The sequence below is a fragment of the Acanthopagrus latus genome, chromosome 13, assembly GCF_904848185.1.
Source record: "Acanthopagrus latus isolate v.2019 chromosome 13, fAcaLat1.1, whole genome shotgun sequence".
Taxonomy (NCBI): domain Eukaryota; kingdom Metazoa; phylum Chordata; class Actinopteri; order Spariformes; family Sparidae; genus Acanthopagrus; species Acanthopagrus latus.
The window spans coordinates 5,008,962-5,035,663 of NC_051051.1; the positions used below are offsets into that span (position 1 = coordinate 5,008,962).

At 42.6% G+C, this 26,702-nt stretch overlaps 1 protein-coding gene across 2 annotated transcripts in view; it reads left to right on the forward strand.

Moving 5' to 3' along the window:
* The first annotated feature begins 1,997 nt into the window (after nucleotides 1-1,997).
* Nucleotides 1,998-26,702, forward strand: part of pcdh1a (protocadherin 1a) — a 91,182-nt gene continuing 66,477 nt past the window's right edge. Inside the window, exons 1-3 of one of the 2 annotated variants that reach the window (XM_037120734.1) lie at nucleotides 1,998-2,768; nucleotides 11,493-12,307; nucleotides 13,298-15,484. In XM_037120734.1, coding sequence (XP_036976629.1) covers nucleotides 11,513-12,307; nucleotides 13,298-15,484 — 2,982 coding nt within the window. In that variant the 5' untranslated portion in view covers nucleotides 1,998-2,768; nucleotides 11,493-11,512. Of the gene's footprint in view, nucleotides 2,769-10,121; nucleotides 10,265-11,492; nucleotides 12,308-13,297; nucleotides 15,485-26,702 lie in introns of those variants that run through there. The other variant, XM_037120733.1, reaches the window with a different exon arrangement.

Genomic DNA, 26,702 nt, shown 5'->3' on the forward strand with positions numbered 1-26,702 from the left:
CATTTAATTGATGCTCATTGAATGCGTTTATGCGACCGGCTAAGTCGGATTTGGAAGAATCAGCCCCCTCCATCAAAGTGCCAGTGTGTAATATTCAGGGCACCGGCCACAGACAATGTGCCGGGCCAGATACAGCATGGCGGGGCCGGGCTCTTCTGGGGAATGCGGGAGAGAGTCTGAGGGCATTTTTTTTTTTGCCTTTGCTCTGATGCGCCGATTACCCTCGCCTTGTCCCGGTTTTACCTCTCTCTCATATGGCCACCAGGAAAGAAGGTGAGTAGGAATCAAACAGACCCGCACTCTTTATACTGACTTATAAAGGCATCAAATGAAGCCGCGTTCCAGCCCACACGGTTCTGACTGAACAGACAAATGCCTCTGTTGGATTGGAGCCTCGGTCTGCCCACGAAATGCGTTGAGTTTTTAAAATAAATGACTTGTGTGAGTGAAGGTGAGGTCTTAAAACACCCCCCCCATGCACATTTTGATTTGTGTGATTAACCAGCAAAAAATTATTATTAATTCCACAGCAAAATATAATCAAACAAGAAAAAGGGGGGAAATCAAATTGCTTCATTCGTCGGTCACTGTCATCTCCTTTAACAATCCTTCCCCTCTCTCTGTCTCCTCTCAGAGACAACTTATGGGCCACCTGTGAAAGAAATACTTAAACGTTATTAGTATGGCTGGGTGAGGAGCAGCATGCGGTGGCAGCGCGTGGGCGGGCGCTCTAATATGATTGGCTGAGGGACACTGTGAGCCTGACTGGCAGCCCTTAATGGGAGCCCTGGAGAGGTAACCCAACAGCTGTGTGTTTGCAGCTAATGAGAGATGGGGGAGGAGTAAAAAAAGGATCACACGCTGGAAACACTCTGATAAACTCTTTGCTCGGAGAGAATGGCTGAGGGGAGATAGGAAATCAAGTTTTTCTCCGGAGGTGGAGGAGGAAAGTGGGGTTGGGAGGGAGGGGGGGGATGCATTGCTCAAGGCTTTCCTTTGTGACGGAGCTTGTTGTTTGACTCATTGCTCCTGGTCCATTGCTTGTGCTTCAGCAGTTATGATCACTGGCATCAGTGTTTTGGGAAAGAAAAAGCAGGAGGATAACTGTGGCGTGGGATGGATTTCGCATCCCTGCTGAGCCATGCTGATTTGCAGCCCTGAGCCGAATGTATTGTGTTTTTTTTTGTTTTGTTTTTTTAATTACACTGCTGCAGTTTTGAAGGCAGATGATGTCAGATTTTAACCAGTTTCATTCAATGCACACCAACAGCACAGCCCTTTTTTTTCTTTATTCTTTTTTTCTTTTTCTGCGTAATTGATAGGCACTGCCTTCACAACAATAAACTGTGCAGAACATGATGCAACTGTTAACCTATCAGTTCCCTCTTCTGATGATGATGAAGAAGAAGAAGAAGAAGACTGTGTCACTCCCCCCCTTTTTTTCCTTATTAGAACCGCCTGAGGGTGGCGCCAAATGAATAAATTGTGGTCAAACCTGCTTCTCCATTTTAAGGGCCATTCATTCTTTTTTTTTTTTTTTTTTTTTTTGTGCTACATTGAATGCATATCAACAAGTAAACTGTCACTTCGGGAGGGGTGCGCTACCTGATTAAACACCAAATTTTAGACTATTAGTCTAAATCAGTGCGTTTGGCACCAAAATACGCATGAGTCGTTTTTTGCAGCAAGGATAAAAAAAAAAAAAGGCACAAAATAATAAAAGAAGCAGGGCATGTTCCCTGCGTGACACCCTTATTTAATAAGGTGCAATCCCCCCTTCCTCCTCCTCCTCCTCCTCCTCCTCCTCCCCCCCATTTTAGCTGACCCACTTTGATGAGATCTTCTTAAACTGTAGGAAATCACACAATTTCCTGGTCGGCAGCCCAGGCATAATGTGATGCTGAGTGTGAAGTTGCTGTGTGCTGCGGTGGATGGGAGCCCCACCTCCTCCCACGCTCCGACGAGTAGAGAGAGAGAGGGAAGGGGAGAGAGGAGAGAGAGGAGAGAGGAGAGAGAGGGGAGAGAGCAACTAACCTACCCACAGTATCCTCACCACTTGCTCTCTGGAAAACGCTCTCAGATGGGCTTCTCGTTCTCTCGGCGCTCCGTTTTCACGTTGCAAAAGAAAGAAAAAAAAGAAAATGACATCCACGCTGCCGTCGTTCAGACACCCGGTGCGTCCTCAGAGTGCGCTCTAAGGCTGCTTTAATATCAGAAGAAGAGGAGGAGGAGGCGGAGGAGGAGGAGGAGGAGGAGGGGGTGCGGAAGCGCACGGGAAGAAACTTGGACCGAAGGGATGCGCCAGCGAGTGCATATCTTGGCAGGGATCAGTTATTGAGGATTGGAGAAGAAGAAGAAAACATGGCACACTGTAGGCTATCCCCGTGGACTGAGACTCCTCGCTCCGCAGCTCTGTCATAATAAATAATAATCCAACAGCTTTCCTAACTTCTGATATCTTCACGGACAGATATATATATATACGCCGTCATCTCCTCCAGCAGAGTGCCGGGACGACGGTGTGCGTGTCTCTGGACGCTATCCCCGAATCTTGATGCGCAAAGTTGCGAATGCTGTGACCGGATTCCGCGGCTGCTGAAGTTATTTTTATTTTATAATTTTTTTTTCATGAGAGCTCCCGTGACGGAGGTTTGAGGGTGAGACACCTGCCTCTGGGATCACCGGTTGGACATTCTATCAGCTGCAGGACGGGACTGGCTTTGGACGCGTCGAAGCGCTCGATTTTGAGAAAAAAGTCTCCGGCTCAGGTACTGAAAACCGACTGCAGAATAAGTTGTGTTTATTTGCGATGTGAATGAAGTTTGCAGCTCCCCCCCATGATAGCGCAGGCCACGGCTCCGAATACAGGCTGTTTTATACAACAAGTTGTCCGCGGTGCACTTTATCAGCCGAGCCTGACGGAGCGGCGGCGGCTGCTCGGTGTTACAGGTTGATCGGACGCAGCGGTGGAGATCCGTCAACCCCCGCAACAAGCGGTGCGCTGCGCGACTGATAATACGATGCATCGCAATTAGATTTAAAAAATAATAATAAAAAAAACAACAACATCTGAGTGGACTGGCGCTCAAGCCTGCGTTAATGGCATTGAGTCATTAGGTGTGCGTATCGTGGCACTTCACCTCACAGTATGAGCGCATACGCTTCACTCGGATCCGTCCTAATTGCATCCATATCATGCATTACGATCCGGTGGATGAGAGAATGCGATCCATTTGGTTACCATCCCCTCTCTCGCCTTTATTTTATTACATACTAGCTGCAAACATCGCGCTAATTGCCTCTATTAGTGGAGCTGTCTACGCGCGAGAAATATTTATTATTATCATTATCATTGTCATTATCTTGCGAAGATTATTCTGACGCACTCAGGGCTGCCATGTTCATAAGTAATCGGCAGTTTTTTTTTTCTTCCTATGGAGATATTCGCGCGTATAATTGGAGAGAGAGAGAGAGAGAGAGAGAGAGAGAGAGAGAGAGAGAGAAGGGTGGTGGTGGTGGGGATCTTTGATCAGCGCATCCCCCCCCTCCTCCACCCTGCACTCCGGAGAGTCTGGGGTGTTGTTTTGTCGTCACTCCGCCGACCACCAGGCGCATTTTTCTACTAGTCCGCTCCAACATAGATGTCTAAGGTTCCAAGTTCCCACACATACAGATGCTCACTGTGGGCTACGAGGCCACCGTCACAACACAGTGCAGGCCTGCGACCGAGATCTGGCCCACAAACTGTCCATAAGACACAAACCTGATGCATGTGGCGATGGGGAGCCAGCTGATTATGAAAGCAGCTGTGTGAGATGGGAGCTCTGCAAGGGATAAATGACTGTCTGATTATCTATCTATCTATCTATCTATCTATCTATCTATCTATCTATCTATCTATCTATCTATCTATCTATCTATCTGTGCATCATGTGATGGAGCTGCTGGAAAAGGCTAACTCTCTGCTAGACATATCAAATCACAGAGAAGGAGTCCTCTGACATGAAATTGAGCTCAAGAGTGCGAAATCCTTCACGGGAATAACACAAAAGCGGTGAAATGAAGAAAAATCTGACTGAGCTCTGGTGTTAGTCTGAGGAATGCAAAGTGTACAACCTGTCGGCACGCTCATATCTCTCTTTTTAGACGCTCTGGTGATGTCTGACTGCGGCCTCTCTGATCTCAGTGCATTCAATGGGCTGTTTTTTTTATTTTTTTATAGTGGCTGGACTGACCCCTCCATCAGTGCTTTTTGTGCCGAGCGGCCTACATGAATAAGCTAAATCAAACGTTCGTGCCCTCAGCAAGTGTTTCCAACCAAAGGGCCATTGCTTTCTCATTACCAGTGGCCAGGGGTTTTGCAGTCAGTAGTGTGCAAGTGTGCAGAGCAACATTTTGCAGTAAATTTCCTACCGGTGGATCAGCGGTGCTGGAGACCTGAGCTGTGATGCTACCCATCATAAATCATGCTGGTGGGAGGCTAATGGATTTTACCTGTTCTACTAGCTAAAGGCGCAGAGTCAGCCAATATATCAAATCACATCAGTTGAGAAAATCATTAAATCATTTGTTATCTTTTCCACACTCAGCGAGGCGAGCAGTACGCCGTCATACAGGAGGAACTCATGAGCTTGATGTGTTCCCAGTAACAGATGAACATTTTCAAGGGGGTTTTCTGCAGAGGTAGACTGGCGGTGGTTGTGGTGGTGCTGGATCATAATCTTTCTCTGCAGTTACCCGCAAAGCAATCAATTAGCACATAATAAGTTTCACTCCTGCACTCTAGTGTTCTTTTTTTTCCCCTTCAGGCACAATGTCGTAACACCCTTTGACGTATTAGTGATCCACCGTTTTTTTTTTTTTCTTTTTGCCTCAGTTGATTCCATGCTTGAGTCACTTCTGCTGGACCTGTGGAGCCAGAAGCTCCAACTTAAAGAGCAAGTGTCACCCAGTCAGTCACTGAGTTGACTCAGCCGGTAGATAGTCTGTCTCTATGGTAACCAGGAGAGGCTTACATGCTCCGCAACACAATTATATTCTCCCACTGCATACCTATAACTTTGAATGAGTTACGGAAACAGTCACATGTCTGTGGCCACAGACTTAACTTCTTCAACTTGTCGTACGCCAAGCCAAATAGCATCGTAAAAAAAAAAAAGAAAAGAATATGTAATACCTTTAAAAATGATCATATACTATAATTTGATATGATATAATTACAAGTAATTGTCCTTTGCAAACAAATGGTGAAATATCGACGTTACATTTAGGAAATACATGATGATGTTGATGGATTGCTGATGTAATGTCCCTTTTAAAATCTTTCAAATGTGTCTGTTTGATCAAACTCGTCCTTTTACTTCTTTATTTTCAACCCTATAGTTGCTCTAATAATCATTAAAGGTGCAGTATGCAGTTTTGGGCAAGAAATGTTATTCCAAAGAGAAAGGTCTTTTTTTATGTCTAAACAAACTAATAACAAACTCGAAACGACAACACAATTTCATGCTGTTTTACTTTGTTTATATGTGGCGGACCCTGCCACCTTTCTAGCTTCAAACAGTGTCACGGGGACTTTATTTTCCTCTGGGAACAGCTTGTTTATTCACTTATGAACAAAGAAAGAATATTTCTGAGTTTGTATCATTAACTCATTAATACCACAAATAGACACATTTTGAGATCAGATGTTTCCTACAAATCTACGTAGTGTCCCTTTAACATTGGTAATCGATCGAGAATATGCAAACAGGAATCTCCTGGTCCAGTTCAACTGATGCCTATGGTGTTTTTTTTTTTTTTTTTTTATAACCACAAAGCTTCGAAAGATTTGATTAACATGGAATCCTCTCAAAAAAAAAATAAAATAAAAAAGATACTAAATAAATCATTACACTTACTTTGGAATGCACCAGTTAACCTTATGTTCTTCTTTCCTCCCACCTATGAAATGTCAACGTTCCCTAAGACATTTTGACAGCTGCCTGGGGTGCAGAAGGATTTTGGCAGAACATGTGTGGAACAGTTTAAAGGATGATGGTTTTCTAAAGCAGACAGTGCGAACAGGCTCCTACCATCAGGGGCCGAGGTGATACAGACCACTGACCAAAACGCAAACATGTTGGTAAAACTGAGACGGTTCCACTTTCTCAGTGTTATGACTCAGTTCAGCCCGAGCCTCGTTTTGGCAGAAAACCGAATCCCCTCTTGAGAATGAGACCAACTGTGCGAAGGTTTGCCAAGGGGAGGGTCGGTGATAGTAGACGTGCAAGACTGGAAATGTTCTCTTGGAACAGGGAGTACAGCTGGGTGGTGCACTGTGTGAGGGCTACAGGTGAGACTCAGTCAGACCTTGCAGTTTGACTGATGTTTAGCTGCCAGTGAAGTCTTTCACCTTCTCCTCTGTGAGGAGGAGAGCAGCAGCGCCGGCACTGGGCACTGAGCCTTCAGGGAGGAGTGGAGGGATAGAGGATTGTAGGCAGGTTTCCTGGGAGGAATTGAGGAGTTCACTGTCACACAAAATGGCATTTGAGGAAATGGACAGATCCACGAGGTAAGGGAGAGATCAGAAGGAAGGTAAATGGAGCCACAAAGCGAAAGAGATTTCCCCCCTTTCGTCTGCTCCACTGGTGGGATTCAGGTCTCACTCTTTTCCCGTTTGAAGTTGCCGCAACTATTCCAGTATTCCGCTTTATCTTCGCTTGTCCCCTTCTGCGTATTTCATATTTTTTGATGAGACAAATCCACTTTGGTTTAATTATTAAGAGGCTATATGGTTGTATAAACAAAACAGTTATCTCTGTATTCTTTTTTATTTATATTTCTGTATTTTTAGTGACATAAATCTGTGTAAGTGTTTGAACATTTTTCAGAAATGACATTTGACATATTCAGACTCATTCACATTCATATCATTTGATGAATGTGGAAGCACATTACACAAATACTTATATCATTCTTTTTGCCCTTTTAGCCTCTTCGTAACTGCAGCACCGGGTCGTAACATTTCTCTTTTTACCCTTAGGTAAAACAGTCATGTTGATCAAGCACGACACCATATTTCAGCAAAATGTCAATATAAGCGACAACAGGACTCCCAGGTGACACAGTGGGCAGAAGTGAGAACCACTTTCCCTCCTCTCCTCGCGACACTCTTATCTATAGAGGTCACTGGCAGGTGAAGGGGTATGCTTGGGTGAGCTTCTCCTGCAGCTTGTGAGTGTGTGGAGTGATGGCCACGCTGAGCATGAGTCATGAAACACTGACTCTCTGGTCCCTTCTTGTACTTATACTTGGCACCCCCGATGGTCTTAATAAGCTGGGTTTTTGGCCCGGCGGCGTTCCTACTCTGTGATGTTCCTCGGGGTCTTAAACTCCATCGCCGAGTAGTTTTGCCTCGACTGTATTCTTTGTTGCAGAGTCAAACATCTTAACAAGAGATACTACAAATAGCAGACCCATCAGGCGATTTTGAGCGTGGCTTTGAAGGTCCACCTCCATACTGTGGTACAGGCTGCCTACAGTTTTTCCTCTATGTAGGAACCATCTGGACCATTGCAGGATCACAGCGTGAGGCTTTGTGGCGAATGCTGCTTCGCTGGTAGAGTTAAAGTTCTCTCTTCAGTCAGACAGTGGACGCCTTGATTGTGTTTGGAAAGATATTTCTCCAGAAATATTTGTTGCTCAGAAGACACCTCCGTAAGTGTCTGGCTCGATGTGTTTTTGTGCAGGATGCTTTTTGCGGCACACGGCGCTTAAGGGAATTTACAGTATGAGCCCTTTAGGTCTTGCAGAGCTCTAATAGCTCTGCACGAAGGAAGTAAAGTGTGTACTGCACTCATGCAACTTGTAGTACAGTAGAGGTCACCCAAGCATTAGCTGGGTCTAAACTGTGCTTTGGTGTAGCAAGTAGCTCTGCGATTTTTGTAGTTGTAGTAATGGGCAGTCAGTGCACGGATGAAATGGTCTCTGCAGTGACAACCACCACTGTGCTGCCACAGTTGTGCGCCGTGTACAGGGTGAGGTTTAATAGCCAAACAGCTCTCACCTTCCAAGCCTCACATTTTCTGAAGATTTTAGTTTTGCCATGCCCAAGCCAGCTTAATATCTGCCCCACTGTTTAGCATTCTAGTTGGTAAGCCATGATTGTGATACGACAACATCTGAGCACACTGAAAGGACTAACTTCTTGTTCTTGCCCCTTTGATTTTATGCTGAGTTCTGTATCGCGATCTGCCTGAATCAGCTTGCAGTCTTGTGGGTCTACCGCACCATCTGGGATGGCAGATGATAACCAAGTTTTTCAGAGCAAAAAGTGCTGAGATGCTGGAACATGTCACTCCCAGTTGTGTTCAGCAGTTCTAATTTATCTATCTTTGCTGCTCAGGTAGTGAACTTTGGTGAGACATGCTTTAGTCCAGTAGTGAAAAAAACCTTGGCACATGTTCAACCTTCGCCACAGCCTAAAAAAAAAAGTCAATGCTGTCAAATCTTTTGATACAATATTTGTGAGACAGCTGAGAAATGTGAGATAAAAATCCAAACGCACGGTGTCAATAATATTCAGCCTATCAGAGATTCTGAGTGAGTGATGGCAAGCGCATGTTTCACTAACAACATGAATTTTAATGTAAATGTAAACAAAGGAGGGGGGGAGAAAAGCACCGAATCGCTGTGGCCGCCAGGCATGGTGCCATCTGGAAGACAGGCATGAGGCCAACTGGAAGACATTAAGTCATGAGTGTCATCAACCATAACAATCATGTCACTATCAAAGCACGCCTATTCATTCTGGAAGTGGCTGTAACAGCAGAGCGATGGGAACAGCTGAACAAATCATTTTGAATTATATTTTTTTAAATGGACATTTTGTAAAAAATGATTTTTGCAAACTTAAATTCAACAGTGAATGTTTTTTTTTTTTTTTTTTTTTTTAAAGAGAAGATCAAGAGATTATGCAAGTGTCAAAAAGGCTTAACTGAATTAAATTAAATCAAATTAAAATCACTTTGTTTGTGCCTGAAGGGGAATTGCAGAGGCACATATGGTAGTACAAATCACAAGTAAGACACTACAGAAAAACATTTGAATAATAAATGTAAAAATAGAAACACACATGACAAACAGTGCAGTGTTGCTGAGTCAGAGTTTAATCAAATACACTTTAATGTGACCATGATGAAGATCCTAGTCAAATTCTTTAATGGCCATATTTTTTCACAAGCTTTTAAGAAGTAAAGACAGCAACACTGCATTTTAAGTTGAATTGAGAATAACTTTATTAATATCACGAATGACAATGCTACAGTGGTAACTGTCTGTTGTGTTTGGAGTGTATCCGCTGATTATCTTTTTACACCGGCCTGCCTTTTTTTCCCCCCTGCGCACATGAACACACAAAGCACACTCACTGTTCACGCCACATCGACTAAAGGCTCGCCCCTGCGAATGTAAAAAGGGACACATCGATAACTGAGCAATTAGTGCATCAATAACCTGCACTTCCAATTTTAATGTATTCAAAAGGAATTGGATTTCTCATTGGATTTCTGTATATTTGTGTTTTGCTGTCTAGCTTAATACACATTTGCTTTGCTCCTCTGCGGAACACTGTTTCATTTAAGAAGGTGCAGAATGTACCGATTTGAACTCAGATTAACACAGCGTGCTCATATTCGTGTATATTTCTGGCTGTTCTCACAACGCACGAAAGCCAAGAAATCACTGATCCCTAATCTCAGTGCGACGGTCGATACAAGATCCGGCACCTGTACTCCTTTTGTTTTTTTCCCTCATTTGTTAAATTCTTCATTTAACGTTATGCTTCAATTACATATCGCCCTTTTTTGGCCTTTGTATGGCTTTATTGATAGGACAGGTTCAGAGATGACAGGAAATGGAATGAGAGAGAGGGTGTTGGGTGATATTCGGCAAGGGGCCCCAGGCCATCTGAGCTAATGGGCGCCTCAATTACACCTTTTAACAAAAAATGTTGATGTTTAGTTTGAAATGTTCTTTAAAGGCTTCAAGGGTTCCGTGATTCATGAAAGTTTAAAGAAACTGTTCCAACTTTGTCGAGAAGTGACTAATGCAAGCAGTGTTTAATCTAGACTGGGAAAATTCCTATCTGTCTAATAAGGTCAGGATCGTAGCCAACTCTAATCAGTATTTTGGATTAGTGAATCAGTAACACAAACATGCTGCAGTAGACGGCGCAAAACGGGCTGCGCCGACAGCACACACAGAAATCAGCACTTCATGACTGGTGAGTAGACATCACGTGAAATTTGGTAAAATGTTGCCACTACTGAGTTTTCCGGAACACTGGACCTTGATACTTAACCTCAATGTCTGCTCCCATTTCAATTACCAACACACACGTACACACACTCTCACACACATTCACACAAGAAACAATTATAGTCTAAAATCACTGTAGCATGATAAAAGACAGAATTCTTTAGCTAGGGGGAATACAGATCAAAGAAGACACTAAAATAATGGGACGTAATTACAAAGTTGAAAGGTTCAAAATCAAACATAATGATTACAGTGTTTGAGTTGGCCAGCAGCAATGGAGCACGGTTGGAATTTTCTGCATTGTGCATTGTTTGCAAGCTGCATGTGATGATAACGGCGAAGTTGCATAATCTGCATGGGAAGAAATGGCCTCACTGCCTCTGTGGCCTTTAGAATGAAAGCCCTTGTTGTGGCTTGTTTGCAGAGGACTCTCTGGCAACGTCACACAGTCACACAGTTCAAATTTGTCGATAGACAATATCATGGCAGGTTGGCGAGGATTTATTTTTAGGGTATGTTTGATAGCGTAGGTTACCTCTGAGCTACATTGCTTCACCACTCAATGTCTATTAGTGTAATACTAAAATAATGAGTCTCTTAGGCTGCGTTGAATCGGATTTGGTATTACATTTTTATTTGATTATACAGCTGAAACAATCCAGACTGGCCCTCGTGTTTGTTTTGCTTGTACACAAGATATAATTTCCTCCTTCCTACATTAATTTCTACATGAAATTTCGCAAAGCTGAGACTTTCAGTGAAGATATTGAAGCCCTAGGACAGAAAGGAAACCATGTTGGGATAGAGTTGTGGTTGAATTTTTTTTTTATTTTTTTAATGCATAATTTCCCTTTGTTGTTGTTTTTTTTTTCTCTAATTGTGATATTGTGCTTCCAGGCCTGCTGTAGCTTTTGGCACAACTTATTGATAAAAATAATTCATTTTACAGTGGTAGAGTTATAATAGAACAATGCAATGAAGACAGTCTTTCTTCCTGCTGACTAAATGTATCACTCTCCTCTGAAACAGTTGTTGATGTGAGTTCTGTTGTTTTCCTTTATAATTAGTGTTTGGTAATTATTGCCCATGGAGCCTGGTACAACTGCTAGGCATTTTATTGCTGAATCTTTAAACATGATTTCCAAACAGAAACAGCATTCTAACACAAGTGTTCTTCTCCCTCTAATTTCCAGGCAGATCTTCTGATGACCTAATGGAACTGAATTTACGAGTAGTGCTGTTTTGGGTCCTGGTGCTGCACTGTGGTTCTGCTGAAGGCAGCATCCTGTACCGGGTCCAGGAGGAGCAGCCTCCCAACACTCTCATTGGTAGCCTGGCAGCAGACCAGGGCCTGCCAGACTCGGGTCATCTCTACAAGCTGGAGGTGGGTGCTCCTTACCTTCGTGTCGATGGGAAAACGGGAGACATTTTCACCACAGAGATTCCCATAGACAGAGAGACCCTGAGAGACTGCCGAACCCTAGCTAAGGGTAAGCCCTGTTTCCTGGAATTTGAAGTGTCAGTGACAGATCTGATACAAAACCAGAGCCCACGACTCATTGAAGGACGCATTGAGGTACAGGACATCAATGACAACACTCCACAGTTTCCCTCTTCTGTTCTCACCATCTCTGTCCCCGAGAACACCATCATGGGGGCACTATTCTCCATACCTCTAGCTACAGACAGGGACTCAGACAGGAATGGGGTGGCGGATTATGCTCTGACTGCAGGTCCAGACGCCGCGACCCTATTTGGTTTACAGGTGGCTGACGACAGGGGGGGTAAGCTCCCACAGCTTATTGTCCTGGGCAACCTAGATCGCGAGTTAAAGGATTCCTATGACCTCACCATCAAGGCTGTGGACGGAGGCAACCCTCAGCGCTACAGTAGCGCTTTGCTGAGGGTGGTTGTCACTGATGCCAACGACAACGCTCCCAAGTTTGAAAAGTCCACGTATGAAGCGGAGGTGTCGGAAAACAGTCCAGTGGGGCACTCTGTGTTGCAGGTAAGATTCTAGTGCAAAAAGAGACTTGCTTTTAAACAATTTTGTTTTATTTTATTTTCATTTTGAATCAACTTGCAGTCTGAGACAAGTTAAATTGAAACCATATTTGTTTGTGCTGCTTGATGTGCTGTTTTGAATTCTATATTCAGCACCAAATAAACCACAATGCTCAGCCAATTTATCAAGATGTTTTTGAAAATTAGTCTGTGCCTCATGTTTGTGCAGAGTTTTATTCCAAAGATCAGTCTTTATGCATAACTTCATATCAGAGGGAGTTTTTTTTTTTGTTTTTTTTTTTATGGTTTTGTGCTTTAAAATATTTAGAAATAACTTGACAGCTCTGAATGTTCAGAGTTTAGCCTCCAGTATAACGCTCCTGGGAAAACCAAGGCCAAATTGATTTCCCTGTCACTTTACATGTTTTCATCATATTCCTCTTTTTAAAATTAGTTTTATGCAAGTTGTTTGACTAATATTAATTAATATTTAAAGTATTAGAGCATTTGCATGATATGCTTGTACAGGTAATTAAGCTGCTTATTGCTTTTGTTGTGCCATTGTGCTTGCAGAAATTGAGTTCGAGATACACAATGTCTGAGTGTAGGAGTGAGACACTTTGTGTAGGATTTTCTCTACATACCGCTGTGAAATTGCACTGACTGTGATGAAAGAAATAGCAGCTCTAATATTTTGCCCCATGTTGTCATGTGAACCTTTTCTCCATTTTCTGAGATAAAAGAAAGGCGGGAAGAAGGGGAAAATTGCCCGTAGCATAAATACCAAGAGCAAAGGGGAAACGCAGTAATGGAATATGCCCAAATAAAGCTTCACTTGCTGTGCTTTGAAGTGATCAGACATCTGTTGATTCATTTATTCATTCATTGACCGATGATTAGTAGAGAAAATCCTACACTGGCTTCCTTTTAATTCTAACACCAAATCATTTGGATATAAATCTTGCCTTTAACCACATTATTCTTTTTATTGTAGGTCAAAGCAAATGACTCCGACATGGGCCCTAATGGAGAAATTGAGTACACCCTTCACCAAGCAGTGGAACCAGTGCCGAAACTCTTAAGAATCGATCGGTCCACAGGCATTATCTATGTGAAAGGACCACTGGACAGGGAGGAAATCAGCAGCTTGTCTTTCTACGTGGTGGCAAGGGATAAGGGTCCTCAACCTAAAAGCTCTAAGACGTTTGTAACCATTGAGGTGACTGATCAAAATGACAATGCTCCAGCTGTCGAGATCCGGGGGATAGGCCTTGTGACACACAGTGAAGGAAAGGCTAACATTTCAGAGGACATGCCTGTGGGAACAGCCGTTGCTTTGGTCCAAGTCTCTGACAAGGATGAGGGAGAGAATGCCGTCGTCACTTGTGTGGTCGCAGGGGATGTGCCCTTCCAACTCCGCCCTGCCAGCGACTCATCCAGTGACAACAAGAGGAAGTATTTCCTACAGACCACCACTCCCCTTGACTTTGAAAGGGTTAGGGATTACAGGGTAGAGATCGTGGCTGTCGATTCAGGAAATCCAGCGCTCTCTAGTACAAACTCTTTGAAGGTGCAGGTGACTGATGTGAATGATAACTCCCCAATATTCTCCCCAACCGTGTTTGAAGTAGATTTTGCCGAAGAAAACCAACCAGGAGAGAAGGTTTTGGATGTTATGGCTTCGGATGCTGACAGTGGCACTAATGCGGAGCTCCTCTACAATATTGTGGCTGACTCATCCATCAAAGGTCTGTTTGAGATTGACCCAAATACAGGTGAAGTCAGAGCCCGAAGTCCACTTGACCGTGAGCATAAAGAGCGCTATGAGTTTCGGGTCACCGCAGCAGATAAAGGGTCACCTGTTCATAAAGGAACAGCAACAGTAGTGATAAAAGTGCTTGACCGCAATGACAATGACCCCAAGTTCATGCTTAGTGGGTACAGCTTTTCAGTTTTAGAAAATATGCCCCCTCTAAGTCCCGTTGGCATGGTGACGGTCCTGGATGTGGACAAAGGTGAGAATGCCCACGTTCACCTCTCTGTAGAGCCAGACGGAGGAAAGTTTGTTGTTCAAAATGGAACAGGCACCATTCTTTCAAGCATCTCGTTTGACAGGGAGAAAGAGAGCAGCTATACCTTCCGGCTAAAAGCAGTGGATGGAGGAGAGCCGCCCAGGTCGTCATATGTGGGTGTTACCATCAATGTACTGGATGAAAATGACAATGACCCCGTTATCACCAAGCCCTCCAATTCCTCCTTCAAGCGCCTGTCACCTCTAGCTTCTCCAGATAGCCATGTTGAGGTAGTAGAAGCTGAAGACCTGGATAGTGGGCCGAATGCAGAGCTGGTCTTCAGTATTGCTGGTGGAAACCCTTACCAGTTATTTCGCATCTCCCCCTCCAGTGGGGAGATCACTCTAGCAAAAGAGATGACCCGGAAACATGGTGGACTACATCGCCTAGTGGTGCGAGTGAGTGACAGGGGGAAGCCTGCACGTCATGCCACTGCCCTGGTCCACATCTATGTCAATGAAACCATTTCAAATGTCAGCTTAGTGGAGGCTCTAGTTGGACACAGTCTTTACACTCCACTGGACAGGGACATTGCTGGTGATCCTGACAGTGGTTTTGCAGCACAGCGTAGTAATATTTTGTTTGGAAGCCTTGCTGGTGTGGCAGGTGTTGTAATGTTGATCCTAGTGGTGGTGTTTATTCGACACCGCATCCAAAGAGAAACTAAGAGTGGGTATCAGGCTGGCAAGAAGGAAACAAAGGACTTGTACGCACCAAAACAGGCACCAAAGAATGCCAAAGGCAAACGAGGAAGAAAAGGCAAACCCCAGAAGTCCCCAAAACCGCTCGGGGAAGAGGAGGAGGTCAGCCTTCAAAAGAGTCTCAAGTTCAACCTTGATGGAGTCAATGATAGCCCCAGGATACATCTGCCCTTAACATATTCTCCAGGAAGCCCTGATATCGGCAGGCACTACCGCTCCAACTCCCCCTTACCCTCCATCCAGCTGCAGGCCCAATCTCCCTCAGCCTCACAGAAGCATCAGGCCGTCCAGGACCTCCCTGCTGCCAACACCTTTGTAGGAACAGGAGGAGACGACAACTCCACCGGCTCAGACCAGTACTCAGATTACAGCTACAAGACCAGCCAACCGAAGTACAACAACAAACAGGTAAAGTGATGCCTTCCAGATGTACTGTCTCAATGGTGTGTTAGAGGAGTGGACAGTTTGTGTGTCGCATTGTTTGGGGGTACTGAAGAGGGATAATTAAATTCAATTTCAGAATAATAAGCTTATAATATTATTCTTATTAGGAGCAACCCTCATAGAGGATTATTACTGTCAGTGGCAGTAATATGCCATGAATGACTTACAAGACAATAACACGATAAAAAATTTGAATAAGTTGAATGGCTTTTGTTATCGTTGCACCATCAGTCCAATTTGTGAAAATGTAAAAATGATACTTCAGAATGTATGGCAGATTTGTGACTATCGCTTCTTCCTTAGTCACGATTGATTTAATTATCTGCAAAAAAAACTGTGCATAATGTGAGAGATGACAGATTAAGGACAGGCATAATGTTTATTCCAGTTGGAAAGGCGTGTCACTAAAAAGTTTCCATGGTCACAGAGACAAAGCTTAAGCATTGCACTACAAGAAAAATTTACATGGCTCTTCATATGTTTTTAATTAGGTTTTTTTTGTTTTGTTTTTTTTCCATCAGGTTGGCAGTAGAGTTGAACTGGGAAGGTCCATTTCTCAGTGACTTACTTATGCTCTCCTGCCTGACCTCTAGTGCTCTGATCTCCGCAGGTCACTTGCTCTTATCTCCTTGCCCCTTATGCTCTTATCTCTTCTTATCGGTACAACATTTGGCAAGGCTCTAATCGCCATGGAAACAGAAATATTAATAGACTCAGAGGGGATTACGAATGGCAAAATTGTAGAGTCTAGGGATAGAAAGCTAGTGTGTCTCTAGGTTTCTGTGTCATCTGCGAGCATGTGAATGTGCGTGTTGGACTTGCAGATGTGTGTTTGTGTATGTGTGTGTGCTCAGAGGGATACTGAACACCATTACGCTTGTATAGTATAACCAGTTATCGTGCAGTAAAATGTCCATATGTTGTGATCCCACCAGTTAACAAGACAGCTGTACTGTATATGGACTTTTTAAAATGCATCTCACATTTCCCAACAACCACTTTGCTGAACTTTTCTTCTGCGTGAGGAAAAAAAATATCCCCTGGTGTCTGTAGGAGGTAGACACAGTCTCACATAACTTCAAAGAGCCTCTCAAATCCAAAGACTGCCTACTACAGGGGCATTCCCGCTCAAATAAATGTAGTTCATCCATCACCAGCAAATGAACGTGTCTTACAGTTCTCGCTGCCTCCGAGTTTATTGAGTGATAACTGATTTATTTGCAAATCTCACAGATTATAGCTCTAACAAAACACTATTACTGCTGCTACAGAGGAATTAGAAGATGGTCATCATTGTTTTTTTTATTCAAAAATATATTTGGCTTCTGTCATGTGCAATTTGTGTTTCATACAATACAAGTTGATATCGGCTTTTCAGACACCTCCATACATCAAATCATGGTGTTATACATACAGAACCGTTGTGTTACTGACATCCCCCTCGGCTTTCCAGATAAAGTTTGCTGCATGAAAATTAGCAGAAACAGAATTGGAAAATGTGCCGCTGAGTTCTGAACGCATGTAGGTGACACATTTTTCTGTGGAGATATCTTCAGAGCCAGTATCACAGTTGGCTGGTTGGTAGTTTCAGCAGATGCTTGCTGACAGCTTAGGTGATCACAAGCCTTTGTGGGTGGAGTCAGTTTAGAGAACAGTCACCACTGTCTCTGTGATGGACAACATAAGGGACCGAAATGACTGCGAGCCACAGGGTGTGTCTGGATATTTGTGTGTAGTGCCAATCTCTGTGTTTGTGTGTAGATTTTGGGGCTTAGCAAAAAGAGTGTTAATTGTAGCTGTGGCGCAGATGTGAGCTCTCAGCGCTTGACAGTGTTTGCGGTTTCTCAATATGATAACATAAATGCGTATGAGACATGACTCAAGTGATTGACAGGCTGTGCAAAAACACGGACAGATGTTGAAGCTCATGTGACATACCTCAGCAGATGTTGTCTCATGTATGGCATCCCCTCTCACATCAGGAAGAACAGATTGACCGAAATATATAATTAAGTAACTGCCAAGTGATGTGACAGATGTAGAGTGGTGCCCTTGCTTTAATTAACTGTGCAACACTCGACAATGCCTTTTCATTGGGAACTTGGTCAGGTGTCTGGGTTTGTGCTAAACTTCTTGATATTTTGTCTGACAGCTTGTGTGTGAACAGATTATGAGCACACAGAACGTAGCGTGCATTTTTAGCACTTCTTTTTTTTTTTTTTTTTTTTTTTTTTGAAGGCATTTGAAGGATTTTACCACAAAGCTAAGCTCCGTAACTATCTGCAGCATTATCGCTCTTTTTCGCCAACTCTCTCAGGCTTTAATTAAAGGCATTTTTACTTATGAATACCGGTCTATTGTTTCGGGAAAGCAGAGTCAGTGTTTAACAAACTAAATGAGTCTGATCTGGAAACTATTAAAAAAAAAAAAAGATATTTGTATGTGTGGGTCTTTTTACTTATGTTGTTGTGGGGATTAGTTTTGGAGTTTTGGACACTGACAGTGAGTTTAAAAAAAAAAAAAACAAAAAAAACATTTTGCCAACACACATCTTTCAAGAGCTTGCTTTTTGGGTTCAGGTTGGAATGAGATTGGGATAAAGGGTTAAGGCATGTCGTCATCAAGGGCTCAGGTTAAGATAAGAGACTGTAGAATGCCTTATGTCATGAGGCCTCATACACAGTCCACATACATGACCCCACTCAGGCTCATAAGCTATTGATTTGATAGGCAGTGGCAGTACATAATTTATCATGAGGGTGTCACTGCCCTCATATCTATTCAGATATGAGACTATTTAGCCTTCTTTGCTTCAGCTTTTTAATTCTAGAAAATGAATATTGCACATAATCATTGTTTTTTACAATCTATCCAGCATAGAATATACACATTTTACAGGAACATCCACACCTATAAGTGCACGCCTTGAGTACAGCCTGAGGCTGAATATTGCAATCTTTTTATACTGTATACTCGAGAATGGCTAGTTAAGGGTGCCAAAACCCAAACAGATGTTTCCGATGTCCTAATTTGATCGCAGCATAATTTCGGCATGTGCCAGCTATATGTGCAAAGCAGTATTTGTTTTGTTTCTTACGCTCGGAGCTAGTTCTGCTATCAATTCAGAAACATTTTGATCTTCTCCCAAGAGTCTGCAGGGAATATTTCAGCCCTGTAATTGCTTTAGATTAACCCACTTTGGAACAGAATTCCTGAAATGCCGTTTCCGGGCTTTAATATATTACAACAAGCAAGCTTCCTCTAAACACAGTTGAAGGCAGTTGGGCAAAAAATATCCATTGCCTCACAGCATATTCAAACTAAATCCTTTTTTTTTTTTTTTCTAAAACGCCCCAAAAATAAATAAAGAAAAAAGAACCAGAAAATGACAGGAATAGACTTAGACACCCAAAACCCTAAACCACAGTTGTAACCAGCGGTTGTCATGTACTGTATGTGTCTAGAACCAATGAAATTCAGAACCATGGACAGTGCTCTTTGCTGCCAACTCTTCCAAAGCCTCTGTGCAGATGGAGTACGGTTGCATCACAAGCGGAGAGAAAGATGACAAGCCCCTGTGAGGCTGATATAGACAGACTCCTGTCCTCTACGGCCCTTTGTAAACACTCTTTAGAATTTAACCAAACACTAATTAAATGTTTGAAATGCTAAATTAAAAAAAAAAAAAAAAAAAAAAAAAGTGCTGCTTTTCATTGAAAGTGTTGAAAAGGCACCTACACCTAGAAAATCAGAAAAACACCTGAGCCATTCTTTCTCCTAGTCCTGATTGAAAACCAATTTCTTTGGCATGAAAAAGCCTTAGCAAGTGCAAATGTAGCATCAAGTTAAACCCAAAAATGTCTCTCCATGCCAGATTGAAACAAACAGGATGAGCTGTCTGCATGATAAGGTGCCGTAGCTCCCCTGTGCTGAACAGAGGTCCGTACAATTGCTTCCATACTGCACCTGTTTGGGTTATATTGTAATTAAAGTGGGGACATTGGGAATTTCCCTCAGGGTCTTGGCAAGTTTAACCGCTCTCAGGTGGATGCTGCAATTCTGTTATTGAGCCAGGGTAGGCATTTACATACAGGAAACGTTTGGATATTAGAAGGGGAATAATTGTGAATAATGTGTGAATACAAAGCTGCACACCGTGTCATATGCCTCACATACATTGAAACGGTAATATCATATCATATTAACATTACCAACATCTATACTGTAACAAAGAAACAATATATTTACACAAACGCAGAGGCTCATTAATGCATTTACATTAAACATTATGGAAGTTCAAGGATTCTTTCAGAAAAGGATGTTGAAATTCTTTACTGAGGTTCATATGCTGCCTTGACATGGTGAGCTAAAAACAAGAACTGTCTTTGTGCTTTTAAGTTCCCCCTTTCGTCACCTCCGAATGTGTGATATTGCATGATGGTTGCTGGAGAAACCAGTGACTTACATTGGCCATTAGAGCTGATAATTAGCCCTTTTGGGTCCAACAGCTAGCACCTTTTTTTTCACACTTCACTTAATGAGAATCCTACTTTTGAACACAAGGCGATGTTGAGCGGTAGGAAACGCAGGGAAATATAACTAAGCCAGCAATCGCGGCTACTTGGAAGGCGGTAAATGTATCCCTAATGTACGTTCACACTAGTCAAATTCTTTTTCAGAAATAGATGTAGTGTCGTCCTCCCGTTGGCCGCTCATTCATCTCCATTCCTTACTGCAGACACCTAAAGCCACTCCGGCGGATTGTTAGAGCAGGAAAAGGGATAGAGTGAGTCACTGTGAGTCTTAATTAACCTGCTTCTTTGTTAAGCAGGGCCCACACTTTGTGAACTTTAGGCATCCCTTTGAGCTGGGATTAGCCCAATTTAGCCCAATACTGCTGTTTGAACCCAGCAGAGGTGTGTTACAGACTAGGCCGGAGGCAACATTTTTGCTCTTGCTCTACAAGTCTGTGACACATTATTCTCTCGTACCTCCGCTCAAGACCAGTGAAACCCTGGAAATCATCGGAAATATGCCATCTGGATTTTCCGTGAGTAGTCGGGTTGGGGGGGGGAGTGTGGCTGACTTATTTTCCCTATCTTCTCCTATCTTGGTTTCCAATCTGCCTTCCAGTATTTTTCAAACAGGCACAACACACAGACATATACCAACACACACACACGCAGAGAAAAAGACACCCACACACGGTTCTTTGTGCACTGCATATTTGCCCTGGCTGATTACCCAGAAAAGGAATGCTAGAAGGAAAGTGAGGTAAAAAAAAAAAAAAAGAAAATGAAAGCATTGTAGATTCTGGAATAATTTACTCTGCCTGTGCTGCATGTTTTCTCACTGTTTCGTAGCACAAAATGCGTGAGTCAATGCATTGTGTTTTACACTGCATTGTAGTGAAAATGCTTTATTATGTAGTCACTGGTGCTGCTGCCATTTCACATCTGTTTCCAAATGTTGGCCCCGACTTTACTATGCTTGTTCGGTTGCCAAGCCTTCTTATACACAGCCCGGTGACCTAGGCATTCTATATATATATATATATATATATATATATATATATATATATATATATATATATATATATATATATATATATATATATATAGAATGCCTAGTACTCAATGTTTTTTTTTTTTTTTTTTTTGTTAATAATTGGAGCACATTACCTCTGAGAATCGCTGCTAGTACAGTTATGTAACTTAACTTTTTCTAGAAAACACCTACTATTTTCCAGTGTATTGTTATATATAGTATACACACCTACATGCCATCATCACTTAAATCTGCTTGTGAGCCTTTGTTCCATTATTGTTGCCTTTGTAATACACTTTTATCTTTTCTTGAGGTTTTTCAGCAGCATTTAAACACATCATCTGCTCTGAGTGCCTGCATGTTATATAATTTCATAATGAAGTGAGTGTTTTTATCTAAAGGTTGCATGAGTTACTGCAACTAACTGATTATTACAGGAGGAATATTACTTTCAGCTCAGGTACGGTGATGTTTCTGACATGGAAAACAAACACCGAAGGTGCTTTTTTTTTTCTTTTTCTGTTTTTTTCAAGAGCAGCAGCCAGTAATGAATGCACTACATGCTACTTTGATCCAGGCTTGATGGAGCCAAGGCATGGCTGGATCAAACAGTCATAAAGATGACAGGAAGCCGATCCTCAGGAGGAGGCTTTCATAGGTTTCAATACATTTTAATTGGGATTCTTGCAGTATTGGAGAAAGCATATAACATGAGGGTACAGATAATGTAAACAGTGGAGATGTTTGTCGTGATGCTTCATACATCTACCTTTCCCCTCTGTCTTCCGTGGCAAATATCGAGTCTGCTCGGTCCATAGTTTGGCAAGACCGTGCTGTCATCGTTCGGGTTGCTGACACAGAAAGTTGGACTGGAATGCAGACACTAATGCACAGCAGGGTGGTTAAAGGGCAATTTACTAGCCCTCAGCACTAGAGTTGGCAGAAAGGCAGGACATGAACAACTGGGAGTCAGGCATACAGGCAAGCAGGCAAATGGGACAGACAAACAGGTAACAAGAGAAATGTTTGGACTGAGAAGTAACATTACCTGGCTGTGAGAAGCCCTCGACAAATACTGGGACTAATTGCTGATGAGGAGCAGCTTCGGCAGACAAGTGATGGGGTCGGGCTACCTACAGCGAAGGGAAACTGTGGGCAGGGGAGCACTGACAGCAAGAGGAAGACGCCGAATACACCGAGACAGGAGAGAGACAGTCTGAGGCTGAGTGTGAATCTGAAAGGGAGGGAGGAGATTCGAGATGATGCGGGGAGCACAGTGACTCTTGTGTGTCCGTGTGTGTGTGTGTGTGTGTGTGTGTGTGTGTGTGTGTGTGTGTGTGTGTGTGTGTGTGTGTGTGTGTGTGTGTGTGTGTGTGGCTGAGCTGCAGTCAGCATTGAAAATGAGATACGAGCAACACAAGCGATTGTGCTCGAGATAGAATTGGACTGTATCAGAGGTAGACTTTGGAGGAAAAAAAGTATTTGTATGCATATTCAGTTTTCTGGTGAAGGACTCGGTTACAGGTCACATAATAGAGGACAATACAAAGTAGAGCATAATGTATGCTTGACTGAAGAAGATCTTGGTGAAGTGTAACTTTTGGGATGATACCGCTGACGAAGAGACGATAAAAAGGTACGCTCTAGTTAAAACAGGTTACTGAGGACAGCGAGGGAAACTGTAGTGCGCTGATTAATTTGCAGCTTTTAATTGTGTAAACAGGCTAATCATCAGATCAGAAACAAAAGAACAACCAGAGTTCATCCCATTATCCGCTAATAACTGTACTCCCGTACAAAGTAGACTCCATATGTGTGTGTTTACCTCGTGTAATGCCTGATAAAGACAGTAGTGTTGAAAGCTTTTTAGCAATCACTCAGTGTGCTCCACTCCCCTTTTTTTGTCATCTACAAGTTGCCTGTAAGAAACGAGGAAAATACTAAATAACATTACGCCGCTCAGTTCCACGAGTCTTCTGTATTGCTGAGCCGCTCCCACCCAGACTTGCTTCCTCTCCCATTAGAAAATGAAGCCAAAGTCTCCGGAGCGCTTTCATTATTTTCTGCTGAAGCATTGCCTTTAAATACTGTGTGGTCCTAATTTCATTTTGTTTAGGATGGCTGAACACGAAGACTGAACTGGCAACTTCCCCTTCGGGACAATAATTAAGTTAAAACATAATACAATATTCTCCACACATCCTGGAAAGATTTGGGCTATCTACACACAGAGACATTCACAGGAAAGACATACATTAAATACTTGAAAAAGTTAAATATATGAAAACATTGTATAGGATTTTTTTTTTTGCGCTACTGCAAGCTATTTTTAATTTATAGACAGGCTACAATCGTTATGTGTCTCTGCAGCAGACTTGAATCTCACATTCCTCAACAGCTCCCTGCTCAGCGATTTATAGTAACATACAACATGTATGAAGGATGTCAAATACAATTTCTGATGTTTGTTTTTTCCTTCAGTTTCGTCAGTGTTGCTTTAAAAATCAAGGGGTTCGTGCCCGACATGCCTGTAGGAATCGTAGCTGCCGTTGCTCCAGCAGCTGAAGTTACGCAACAGCCAGGCAGGTATCTTTTTTAGACATTTAGCTCATTGACAAAAATAGCTAACCAACTATGAACATACTGTATCTCATCCAAAAGCTGGATGTATTGATTTTTTTTTTTTTTGCAAACACACCACCACCTTTTGGAAAAGACACTGAGGAGGGTTGTGTTTAGATTGCCAAAGCCTGGGAAAGACTGGGTGTACAATATCAAATAATCTCCTGTAGGTCTGCTAACGCTACACTGCGAGGAGAAGAGGAGCAGTGTTGAATTCAATGACCGAATTTAAATAACAACCACAACAAAGTGATCCAACTTGGGTATGACTTTATTTATGCAGGTCTAATACTGATGCCGCATAGGTCTCGAGTCCTTGAGCCTGAGATCCTCAAACTCCGCCCCTTCATGTCTTCTTTGGTGTGTCTGCTCATTGCTATTAAAAACTGCGCAGGGCTGGTGGAGATTGAGGCCAAAAATATTCACATAACATCCCTCAGACTTCCTTTGAAGTATCTTGCCAGGGTAGAGAGGGTGTGTGTGTGTGTTACCTTGAGTTACAGTAGACGGAGACGGATGTCAGCTGTGCGATCTGGCTCCGCGCAGTATAAAAGATGGCACCGTTCAATAATCAAGGCTTATGCGGAAACGCTCGGTGTACAGACTGCCTGCTATACTCAGCACATTTACAATTTCTTGGCATCCCCCATGTTCCCCTCTCTGATGCCGTCTTGTTTCATGTTGATTTAAAGACTGGAGCACCAGAATATCAGGATACATCCTAATTATTCAGGCGCCAATCAACTGTCGAAACTTACAGGGACCAAGTTTCTCTAAAACTCTTGTGACTGAACCAAGTCAAATCCTATTTGATGTGTTCAGCGCTAATTAGCATGCAGATTTCTCGTTTTTTTTACACCAACAGACCAATGGTGGTGCCAGATTTATTGGTGGGTTCCAGGTAGTTGAGGAGAGAAGATTAAAATTCGAGTCATCTCAAAGTCAGAATCCATGGATCATGATTACAGTTGGGTTTACATATTCCTCACCTGAAGCTGCGCATCTGACAGTAATCACGGGGCTTAAGTAGAAATGAAATTTGAGTTTGTACTTGAAAAAATTTCGCCAATTAAAACAAAATTACAAATTACTGAGATATTAGAAATACATTAGGAATAACATTCTGTGTCTCTGACAAAATGTACTGTACTGAAATGGATTGTCTATACATTCTGTATGTAGTTACTTCATACAATACATTTAATTAATTCAGATATGTAATTGTCTCAAAGGCACTGGGGTCTTTCAGGAGTGTGTATATATGGTACCATGTGGAAGACATCAATTAACACCCGTTGCTGACTAGTGCTAGACTGGTGTGGGCTGGAATTGTAAAGTTGATACCAGTGGCCATGTGTGGGGTTGCTTATTTCTTTCATTTGGTTACCATTAAGAAATTAGAATAAGTTTGAACTCAATTAAATGGGCAATATGTACAATTTTTTTTGTTGAAAACGTTCAAGAATTACAGCAAAATGATCATCCCGGACCAAGAATCCTTCCAGCGGTGTCAGCACCAGCACTCCCCTGGTCCCTGATGGCAGTTACAGTTAGCATCAGTTAATGCTTACTCTTGTGACATGGGGCCCCATATTTGTTTTGCGTATGAATCTGATAGTGCGTGCAATGTGTTCGGATGAGAAATCATGTGCAAACCATTGTTGAGCATAAAAGTATTTATCTAGTTCCCACTACTCCAGGTAAAAGAGCCGGGGACTGACTCCAAACGGTGCCACTGATAAAGTGACTCTAACTGGAGGGACGATCAACATGGCGAGGGGCAGGAGAGACAGCAGAGAGGCAAATTACTTCAATTAGCAGGCTTGTCCTAATGAGAGAAGCATTCTCTGAACTAGGACATGAGGATTGATTTCATTTGCACCTCACTCTCAGACCGAATGATTTGGCCGTCTAAGATTAGTTGGCTCAGCCTTTAGCAGTGTAGCAAGACAGACAGATGTAGATTATGTGCTTAGGCTGTAAACCCAAGGGAGTCGTAAACTTTCCAGTATGTAAAGCATAATTAACATACTTGTCGGCTGCTGTCTGGAGAGCCTTTCATTTTTTTTTCTAACAAGACATTGCAAAAAAAAACTTGTGCCAATGAAGTGTGATACCACTGGGCGCATGCTGTTTATTTTAGGGGTATGAGAATACAAACATTGTGTGAAACATGTTACTTCCAGTTCGCCTGTTGTTTTGAACAGATTTTTTACTGGCATTGTACTCCAGGACTGGTGCGACATAGCGAGGTGATTAAAATTTCAACAGCAGTGTATCGAGTGTCTCCGACTGAGGTGGTGTTGGGGTTTGATAGTATCTCAGCAAATCCAACGCCAATATCAAACTCTCTTAGCTCTTGCTTCATTTGCAAAATAAGTAATGTTATAAGAGCCATCACTATACAAGCTCAGATTCAATTAAGTTGTGGGACCCTTCTGTTGGGAGAGACCAAAAATGTATCAGCATCGACATGAATTAAGCTATCATGACCCGTAGCTATGAGCAGCAAAGGGTATGAAACATTGATGGTTGACCGATATTGATTGTTCTCACAAACTTAATAACCATGTCCAAATAAAATAGGTCCTGTTTAAGAACTACGAGGGTCAAAATATTGATTTAATGTGCATACAAAAACACAATACTCCAATAACTAAATCAGCCAAGGAAGAGACGTGTGAAGTAGTTTTTCCAGTCTGAACATAGCCATCCAGTCTCGCCCACATCATTGGTACGTTCTCATATCAAAGATCTGCTAGTCGATGTAATGTTTGGAAAACAGAAGTAAGAGGATATTACAGACACTAATCTCGATTCGCCTGACAAATAGATTATGGGCACCTTCAACGCTGATCTCAATCTTAAAACCATCAGATTGCCCGCCACTATATAGAATTCCCATCGATTAGCTTCAGCTGATAGAATCTACCAAACCATGACACTTTGATAAAAAAAAAGGGAGCGGTCAGTGTTGTCATGTTGTCAGCATCAGTCTACACAGAACAGTAGA